General features: G+C 40.4%; 1 protein-coding gene and 1 long non-coding RNA gene across 2 annotated transcripts in view; one reads left to right on the forward strand and one right to left on the reverse strand.

Annotated features, from left to right (window-relative positions):
• The window catches only part of LOC131880427 (uncharacterized), a 23,104-nt gene extending 16,421 nt beyond the window's left edge, over positions 1–6,683 (reverse strand). Inside the window, exon 1 of the mRNA XM_059227070.1 lies at positions 6,236–6,683. Within this exon, the coding sequence (XP_059083053.1) occupies positions 6,236–6,289 (54 nt within the window). The 5' untranslated portion in view covers positions 6,290–6,683. The remainder of the gene's footprint in view (positions 1–6,235) is intronic.
• LOC131880435 (uncharacterized) overlaps positions 4,527–10,844 on the forward strand; it is a 9,436-nt gene continuing 3,118 nt past the window's right edge. Inside the window, exons 1-2 of the long non-coding RNA XR_009373259.1 lie at positions 4,527–5,094; positions 5,304–5,380. This is a non-coding gene — a long non-coding RNA (uncharacterized LOC131880435). The remainder of the gene's footprint in view (positions 5,095–5,303; positions 5,381–10,844) is intronic.

Raw genomic sequence — 10,844 nt, forward strand, 5'->3', positions numbered from 1 at the left:
ATGATCATCTGAAGGAATCAATTTCTAGTCACCACATAACTCCATAGAGCTCTTGAATGTCAATCACCTACGTCAAACTTTTCAAACTACGTGCTTTAGCCAGTTTATAGCTATCTATTAGGCAGCCTAGAAATGTTCGAGTGTCATAATGTCACGGTTCTTTTTGCCTTAATACGTTCTTTTCCATCAGATTCCATGCTGGAGAAGGATATGGTACTTGCCCAGATCGAGTTCAGTGCATGGGGCCAAAATGTCAAAGGATGCTTATGTAGATGAGGATGGTATGAGTGTTTGTTGGGATCGATTCATCGTTGTTCGGCCAACCGGCAAAGCATCAAGGTTATTCGTCCTATCCCAATTTCAGGAGATCAAGGTAGACAAATTTGCGAAGGCGAAAGAGATTTTTTTCTTTTAATTTCCGTGCATTGGCATGAAAGACTTGGACTTTTTCGTCTTTATGAGGTTGATTGATAACTCAGTGAATCTCCTTAGTGTACAAAACGACGCCGGTCATGAGTGATCACTGTGGAGTAAAAGCGGATTTTCAGGGCCATCCATTAAGAAACTGAGATGACGTAGTAAAGTAGAAGCACAAACACTTTGGGATGCTGCTTTGTCTCTACCTCGTTTATGCATCCAAAAAAGCCAATCCAAAATTTTGAGTCCACCATGCCTCTGAGACCGTCTTGGGCGACACTGCCATTTGATTTCAAATCGTTTGATGTCCATGGTCATCAAAGTGATGGTTGCGACTTCTCATGTGTCTTATGCTTGTTCCTGGTTTATGCATCCAAAAAGCCAATCCAATTTTTGATGGAAGCCAACTATTCCACCATGCCTCTGAGACTGTTTTGGGCGACACTGCCATTTCATTTCAAATCGTTTGATGTCCATGGTCATCAAAGTGATGGTTGCGACTTCTCGTGTGTCTTATGCTTGTTCCTGGCATTCAAATCTCCAAAGAGCCCAATTACCAACTTGGCCCCCAGATGTCAAAATAATTAGCGTGAGATCCAAGCCAAATCTTAAAAGCAATGCTTGCCAAATTGAAGCCTTCTACCTAGATTGAAGAAGATTCGCACTATTCCCAACCATGCATGACATTGTGCAAGGACCTCGCGAGGCATTCGGTCAGAGATGCCTCCGCCATAAATTGTCCAGTTGACATAGATAACTGTAAAACGCTAAAAGGTCCATTCCGTAACGTGTTGGCGATAAACTCTAGCCAAAATAACACATGCTCACAAACCCGGTATGGCCCCTAATAATCTGTGTTTATATCTTCGTCAACATATTCAGTGGGCCGACGCACAAATAAACAAATGAGGAAGCAATCAAGTCCCAAAAGACAGGCAAACAATGACTGTTGTGGCTTTAAAACAGAGCTTCCAAGGGCCACGAGTCATGGCCATAATTCATTGGGAAGCAACTTTTTTGATAGGGCTGAAAAAGTCACCATTTGCTTTCTATGTATGACAGAGAGAGGGTGTAAAAAGCTATTCCACCCCGATGATGAACGAGCCATTTTTATTGTTAAGTGTGTGACAAACAATAGAGGTGATTTATGGAAAAGAAACTTAATGGGGGTGTTGGTAGTGGTTGAAACGGGAAAGTAATTCAAAGGTTTCCTGGTCAGCTAAAAAGGCACTCTTTATCTTTTCCAAACTTGGAGGATGTAGCCAACCGAGACAAACTAGGTTTGCTTCCTTTTCGGGTAATTGAACTTAATTTCATACTGCATCCAAGTTATCACCCTCACGTAACCAATAATGGAAGCCCCTTTTTTCTACGCCTAACAGATCGCTGAGAATCCAAAAAACTGGCTTTTCCCTATGGACTCTCCGGCGCATTCTAAGGGTCAGGTTTCGACTTTGGTTGCTGACCAGTTACATAATGCACTGGGTTGACTTAATGACTCGCATTACCAAGGGGGCCTTTGGCCCCTCACGTTTCACCACGGCAATTCCTCACGTATTTACTACCACTAGAACTACCTGATACATTGACAAGTTTACAATGCTCTGTCGAAGCAACTGTAACTCGATCTTGACCGAGCTTTGTGTTCGCTTTTGACGGACAAATTAGTCAATGTCTTCGGGATGGTTTTCCTTCCAAAGTTTTTTTTCTTATATCTAACCGTTGTTTCGGTAGAGTGACCAAAGCGCTGGGAGTGACCATTGGTTTTTATCAGGGTGATGAGGTCACGTTGTTTAAAAGATCATATAAGACACTGAACAGCGGAGCACATACATGGCTTATTCGATAGGTTGAGGCCATTTATTAAGTGAATTGACCATCTTAGCTCGACAAGTGAATCCTCAATGGGGAGATAAAAAGTTTATAACAGGAACAAATTCACCACCTGACTCCACGATTGTTTAGAGTTGGACGTTCAAGTCGGCCCATTCCTTTTCATTTCCCACAAGGCAGGAAAATAGGGGAGCGAATTTCGAAACTCAATCTTTTCCTTGGAATGAAAAGAGTGCGCATATGTTCATCTTATCAGCATAAAGCATCTTTAGGTAATTAAACAAATTGCATAATCCGCTCAGCTGGAGGTAACGAATCTATGTCACCTGACCACAAGACGACGTCAGTCAGACAATCATACCTCATCAGAAGTTTCACTTCAACAGTGCTTGTGAATGGGAACTATTTTCTTTCGGCCCTCCATCGAATATCATCATAATCATCTTGAGAGTCTAAATGCCACCCAATTAAAACTCGGCATTATGATGTCGTCGGCAATCATAGCACCCATTAATCCCATTTTCAATTATCATTTGTGCATCACCCTGATTCTTGAACAGCTAGATCGGACGGTCGTGAATTGGCGGGAAAATTCAAAAGTTTCGAGTCAGTGACTCGCTTGCACGCTAAGCTTGATCTAAAATGGCACTTTTTAGAGGATAAAATCAGATCTCACGCAGAGCTAAGCAGTTTATAGCAGCTTTAATTCCATTCAAACATCTGCAGTTCGGTCCAAGTTGGCAGACAAAAACAGGAGAATGGACCGCTTTATGGGGGTTTAGGATAGATCTCGGAAAAAGGTTCATGATTCCACTGATGGGAGGCAAACCACTATCCAGATAAGTACCTCGGTACTGTTATCCCAGTCTAGACAAGACTCAGAAGGAGATGGACTCCCAGGTTACATTTAAGACTGTCGACGACACGTCTTTATGGGGTAAGTTATGATTTTCGTGGCAAAACCTCGAGATCCAGGTATACTTTTTTCGTAACATTGAACTAATGTGCTCATATCTCTGGATTTGAACTGGATTTCCTCGCGCATTTACGAGTCTCGTTTGAGGATGAGCAATTAAGGCCATTTCACGCTTCAACAAAACCATCTCAGAATTCGAATTAGCTTGAAGGGATAAGCCAAGGCTTGTAGGCTGTACTGTATGTAGGACACTTTTTTGCTTGGAACAATCAACGATAATTCCTCTAAATGATTACTCTCAAGGTACTAAACCCTGCTGAGTGAACAAAAAATAGGGGCAGAAGTAAAATTTCAGTGCTCCTATTTTGACTATTGTCGGGCATGATCGGATGGAACCCCCGGCTTGAATGAAGAGTTCATCCCTTTGCAAAGGGCTCAGTTAGAAGTGTGCAGTAGCAGTGAGAACATCGGCAGAAGCACGTGGTCATTAAAGAAAATCGAATCTTGATTTGACATGAAACGCTTTCTCTCTAGCTATGATTCTGGCATTCGCCACTGAGGATCGGAATTTTATGATTTGTGCAAATGATTGCATCGTGACGACTAATGGTACCAGACAAGAGGCAAAGGAGATTCTAGTTTTGAAATCCCAAAACCCTTCAACCAGAAATGGTGGTTAGCTTAGCGTTCATTTCCCTGCTTATTCATCAAAAGTTTCATGTTTCCTCCAGGATATCATCTCCTCCTCCCAAAATTTGTCCGTCCGTAAAAAACTCTAAAAAGACTCAAAGATAGCACCTGAAATCCTCGTCCGAGAAAAAAACGCTCTCATGTCTGTCAAAAACCCTGTTTTATGACGAGTCAAAGAACCACGAGAATAAGCGAGATTTTACTCGTTTTTCCACTATTAAAGAAGCCAACGTCAAACTGCAACGACACAAGGCAATGGTGTAGAATCCAGTATTACGAGCACTACTGGCAAAGAAGACTGGTTTTTTTCTGACTGACAAACAGATTCCTACACGCTATTATTCTTTTCGACAGGCGACAGAAACCTGAAGGCATGAAGTTATGCACAAAAATGCCTTTTGAACTCTCTTTTCTACCTGCCTCAGTTTTACTCGCTTCCCGTTGCCTTGCCAAGTAGGCCTTAAAAACGAGGGCGATGGGCCTGCATTAGTAAGCCCCAAGGTCGTTACGTTGTTAAGAGCTGTAGCTTGCAATTCTACGCAATTAATTTCGTTTTGGCCTCACCCAAATCACTAACTTAAAATGTCGCCAATATTAGGTGAAACAGAGAACGCTTTTTTTCTTCAGAAACGTTTTTACCCGAACCTCCCACTCTTGAGGGTCCCTCGTGACCTTTTTATTCACTTTTAGAGTGATAGAGCGAGCTGGATAGTTGGTAGTGACACGCGGGGTGGCAAAAAAAGCTCATCTTCGTTTCCTTTGACACGACTCTCCAATTTAAAGCTCAATTCAACTCGGTTTCTTGTGTCGTGGTCGCAAAAGGTAGCGTGGGCTCTCCGTGGACCACGGGGCCCTAAACAACGTTATGACGGCCTGGATAATGGTGTTCATATCCTCTCCAACCATTGCTGAGTTCAGTTCTCAACTTCTTCTAAATGCAAATGCTCTCTCTACGCGATTAGTTTCAAAAAGAGCTTGTAATCAAATCACTCGCTCATCTTCTTAGATGGAGAGGAGGGAGGCCTTGGGCTGAGACACAGGATCTGTGGGCATTTCACACCCTCATCACATCTTCCTTTTGAATGGAATTGTCATGGGTGAGCATATATGCGTGGATGTGCTGTGCTATTGGCGTACTACGTACCATGTGGACCTTCTTCCATCCACTTCTTTCAAAGCCATCATCGTTCAAGAGTGCATGCTCACGCCAAAAAAGCCCGATTTCGGTGTTGGAAAAGGTGAGGGTTTTTTTATCAGGTGGTCTTCTCCAGAGAAAGACGAACCACAATGAAGTCTCAGTTGGGCGCATTGTCTCGTTTAAATGACTCTTTATTCATGGCGCTCAGGCCATTACTTCATACTTGTTGGCCCGAAACGGCCTGTCTCTGAGATACTCGTAACTACGGATACGACCACAATGCAATTTGATGACTGCTTTTCTTTTAAGATTCTATATCAAATGATGCTGCAGGCAGGTGGTGTATGCAAAATAAGGCAAAGCTTTGGATCAGCTGGCACTTCTAGGTAAGAAGTTCTAAAACTTCAATCAAAATTGTGTTAAAATTCACAACCAGTAGTAGATCAATATGATAGCAAATAGAAATGTATAGTTCAGCCACAACAACGACATGATTGAAAAATCAAGTGTCATCCTCCCTGGCCTATTTGTCCCCATGCAAACGTATACGAGCACAATTTTGCAACAAAAAATTTTTTAAAAAACCCTGCCATTCATTCCCACTCGCTGCTGGGAATTGTCAACGCAAAAGAATCCAAGAAATTAGCCGTGACATTCGTTTCTTTTGTGGAAACAAACAAACCAACGGACGACCAAACTGGACCAAATACGGACTCTTGACATACTTTTTCGTTGACGTTGAGTGTAGCGTGTGACTATGAGAAATGATCACATTTTTGGGATGAGTCGTTCCAGCAGCCTAAGCCAAGCCTTGACATTGATCTGGGTAACATTAATGGCAAGCCGCGCCATGATTGTGACATTGCAATTAAACCCCTTCCCCTATCAAATGGTTCATCCAACCATCCATCCATCCAGGTCGATTTTTGAACTGCACTTGTTTCTGAAATCATTACATCCCCCTTGAAATAGACAGGATCATCAGAAAATAGACGAGAGGTGGTTTGCTAGTACCATTAGATAACTCCACATGCTTGATGATTGCGGTTAATCATAAGTATTTTGATGGCTGCCCAAAGCTCGTTCTCGCTTTGTCTGAGCAAAGCTTGGCCAAATCGCACCAAAAAAGTGACATGACTTCAATGACCCCAAATCAATGGTGTGGGTACCACACTCATCATTAAAGTTCGCAGAGGATCCATCCATCTATGTAAGGAATGTCATAAATCAAATCGACCTACCAGTAACATTAGACCAACGACAACTGATAACATCCTGGGTCTCAGGAACATCATCCTGGACGATGAATAATCCGCTTCCTGGTGGGCTTGGAATGGTTTCAAGCAACACTTGATTGCACTATGTCTAGATTTCTCTAGGGATACAACATTAAATATCAGCAGGACCCCAAGGACCTGTCTAATGCCTGCTTCAAACTCTGTGAAATCCTATTCACGGAGGATCTTGCCACTTTGACCACCTTCTGTCAACTATCTACTTCTGTTTCACTGATTTCATGGTGCATTTCGTGCGTTGTCGAGAGAGCGAGGATCGCCAACGTTGAAATGTCTATGGAGGTACCATTCACTCGCTCACTCACTCAGTCAGTCAGTCAGTCAGCCACTCACTCACTCAGACAGTCACTCGGTAGATTGGTAGTACGGTAGATTGGTACGAAGATAGGGAGGAGAGGTTGAAGAAGAACCAAGAAGCTGCGAAGAAGTACGTGGAGTTCCGTAAACCGTGGATTGGCCGGCAACAAGCGCTTGCCAATGCTTGGGCCAAGCAACAGCCCCGTTGAAATTGTGCGGTTGAGAACACACAATTCAAACGGTTATGAAAGCCAAGAGAGGTGTATTATGGTTTGCATCATTCGGAGGCCAGATTTTGCTTTCCTTGACCACATCATTCTCCGAATTGATATCATTTCGTTTTTCAAACGGCGGATCTTGGAAGCAGAATTACTGGTCTTTTTGTGTAGAAGACAGATGAACGTTATTTGACGAGGGCACTTTTTGATGCTCGAAAGGTCGATCTTTGCCTTTCGATTGTTGGCTGATACTTTGGAGATGCCTCAATAGGAACTTGTTTGCCTTCGTGAGACTCTTGAAAATCATACCCTTGAAGGCTTTTCACTCAATGAGCCAAATTTATTAATTGGCACAAGACAATTTTGGTCGAAACAGGAGGGAGATGAGTATTTTTGCACATGATGTGCATGGTACAAACACAATAATAATCACACTCAATGAAAGTAATCCGGTTAATCTGGTTGAACTTCATCAAGCATTTCAGCAATGAAGTAATCAAAACGAAACAGGTATATTTCGACACCCCTTTGAGGTTAACAACTCATCTATAAATAACAATATTGCCTTGAAATTTGACTGACCAGTATCATTCTACTAACCGCATAATACGTCATACCTTACCTGCAACTAGTCTTTCCTGACTTTTAAGCTCGGAGGAAATATTGCCACATTTTTGCCAAAATGTATTCGGAAAAACGCTAAATTTGATGGTACTAGATTAATAAATTTAACACTGAAGAGACGGTTGTTGTGTTCAACAAACTATTTGAGATAGTGTCTCCAGACGGCTGAAAATGTTATAAATTCAATTCTTAAATTGCACAATTAACAAATTGTTTTCATTGCGTATTGAACTGAAAGATAAATCATTGTGCAATTTGTTACGCTTCTGGTCCCAGCTGCATTTTGTAGACTCATGCAAAAGTTTTCGACTTTTCGATCCAATTCTCAGGTCTTTCATTACAAATATTTAGCAGTATTCATGAAACATATTTGACAGAAACTTTTTTGATAAGTTTCCATATTTAGAGATCAGATTTGAAATTGATGTCTTTGATCTAAATCTTTTTACCTTGATTGCTAAAGATAAATAAAAAAAGGCAGAAAACAAACAACTGAAGCCTAAAAACGAATGAGTTAGGAATCATTTTTGTAAACCCTTCCTTCTCTTACTTCAAACAACAATCGATGCCTTAAGGTCAGCCAAAAGGTTTCAATAGTTGGGATCGATTACTATCGTTCCCTTATTATTTTCAAGACTTAATGTAAGGATGTTCTTTTAAAAATAGAAAAACTTCATTCACAATGAATCATGCGAGCCATGTCTAAAAAAAGGAAAATTAGCGAGACCTCCCATTGACGCCATCATCGGGGCCAAGAACAAGTGTAGACGATATTATGGCGCACTCGGTAATTTCGGTTTTTTAATTCTTTTTACCTGAATCCATCGATGAATGCTATTAGCTCAACTTTCTGATGCTATTTAAGCTCAAAGTAGTATTGAAGTTCCTAAAAGGTATTTAAGCTGCACATATCAGAACTGAAAATAATGTGTTTAGGGCTTTGTCACTAGATGCTATTTGTTGTGCATATGTGTACACGTAAAATATTATGATTCAACCTCAAATAGTTTCATTTATTGGGCAATAGGTACAGGAATTAAATGAAGTAACTACATGATTTAAACTTTAAAATCTATTTCTTGCCGGCCTACTGTTGGACGTCTTGCATTTATTTTTGAACATATTTGCCCACGTTTTCAATCTGAAACGTAAAAATGTGTCGCAAACTGCTGCTTTGGAGTAATTCAAAAATGCTTTACCCCTTTCACTCTTTCATTCTAAAGTCATTAGTAATACTTTCGTGAGGCTATTTGGGTTGTAAAATGTTGGATCCGAAATTATTTCTGATTGTACTTCAGTCAGCTACGGCCAGTAAAAAAACAACTACTGCAATACAGTTTGTTTCAGTGTTAGTTTATTGGTCAACAAGGGCCACCCTTGGTTGTTGTTAAACTCAAAAGTTATCTAAGTTATGTTCGGTTGCAGACGCTTGATTAACGATTTCGAGTACGGAATTTGAAGTTGAAATTCGGTTAAAGCAATCGCATGCAGAAATGTCCCCAGGGATTTGGAAAAACATGCAAACAAATATTTCCGACGAGTTATAGACTGTCTGACACAAATTTCATTAAGGCAGCAATAATGTGCAAATTAAGTGCAAAACTGGAAGACACCGCCTGCCAAACCCCATTAACCATTTTGATGAAGCGACACATTTCTTCCCAATACACAGGGTAACAACTGTGTTGCGACACTTTACAACGACTAACGGCTACAAATCAGATAGTCTCATGGTTTCCGTTAAAAGGCTTGTACTCAAAAGTTCAGTATCACTTGTACTATAGTTTATATTAAAGTTCTAACGACTAGCCCACTAGTTTATACCAATGTCCTCTTCAATAAGTACCACGTTCGTAGGATGAAATAGCCAATGGGAAGGGTTGAGCCTTATTGAATTATGAAAATCAAAAATATAGGGTGAATGATCAGTAGAGGGCGGATTTGAAAGTGTTTCACGCCTGAAGCATTTTTTGAAAATATGATTAGATGTTCTATCCTGAAAAAAAAAATGGAGGGACATTTGACTACAATTTCACTTTTTACTTATTTTTGAATTGGAAAACCTGGCAAATGTGTTAAAACACATGTGATTGAGCTTGTTCCTTTTCGAAAAAAAGAACATAAGAAGTGAACGTGAAACTGAAAGACAATATTTTGATTTCTGTAAATTCGATTGTTTCTTTTAAGTTGAAGTTTAACACCAGGAAAAAAATGGTTTGATTCTCAAGTTGCAAGAAAATTGGACTGAGCTTGGGTGATTATTTAATGAATACACCACCAATCCTTCTGAGAGCCCTTTCAAATCCTACAGGGGTAAAATCACAAACACTTTTGACATACGAGCAAATAGGAATAAACAGAGAGTTACATTTGGACATTTAGGCAAGCGCTGGTACCAGCAAACAAACTTGCCTGCCAATGCCAGTGATGCATAATTGACGTTTCAAATTAGTTTTAAACGAAGCTGACCTTTCCTCATAGAGCAATGTGAATGAAGGGCTAGCTTCTCAAAAAACATGTTTGAAACCCCAAATTTGCATCACTTACACTGGTACCAACAGACAAACGAACCTGCCCGAGCTTGCCTAAACGTCCCAATAAGTCAAACAGTATAGATACAGCTTCCAGTAAAAACAAACTTGCCTGCCAATGCCAGTGATGCATAATTGGCGTTTCAAACTGGTTTTAGAGAAGCTGACCTTTCCTCGTATAGCAATGAGAAAGAAGGGTCAGCTTCTAAAAAAACATGTTTGAAGCCCCAATCTTGCATCGCTTACACTGGTACCAGCAAACAAATGAACCTGCCCGAGCTTGCCTAAACGTCCCCATAAGTCAAACAGTATAGATACAACTTCAAGTAAAAAGATTATTTACATGTCATAACTACTCGGAATGTTACCCATAGAGAATTTGAAACGTCTCCCAAAAGAGTTGGTGGTTTATTTGTTGTGTCACAGTACTTGGGCAATCAAGTGTTCATTTAATGATCTCTTGATAAAGTCTGGCATCTTTAAGCGCATTCTTTGATTTCTACGTTTGTTTGTTTGTTTGCACCTAGACGAGGCAGAGGGCGCTTCCTCCGCTCAATGAAAAGGACTATCCCAAGCTGATGTGATTTGATAGAAATCCGTGAATAGAATCTCTTATTCAAGAGTTTGTTGGGTTTAATTATACTTGGTAAATGCAAGAATTAATAGAAACCCACTTGATAGCCATTAATGAACGAGGAAGCTAGATTGTTTTAATCAAATTAAATTTCAACCAGTCCATTCCTTAATGTGAAATAAACGCTATTTTTTTTGCTTAGCAGGGAAACGTTTATCCGTCCCTTTTGGTAAATCTAGAATTAGGTACTGGTTTGTTATTCAAAGAGCTATTTGATCTTGAAATAAGGAAAAAAATGTTTTTTGCAAAGA

The sequence above is a fragment of the Tigriopus californicus genome, chromosome 5 (assembly GCF_007210705.1).
Source record: "Tigriopus californicus strain San Diego chromosome 5, Tcal_SD_v2.1, whole genome shotgun sequence".
NCBI classification, from domain to species: domain Eukaryota; kingdom Metazoa; phylum Arthropoda; class Copepoda; order Harpacticoida; family Harpacticidae; genus Tigriopus; species Tigriopus californicus.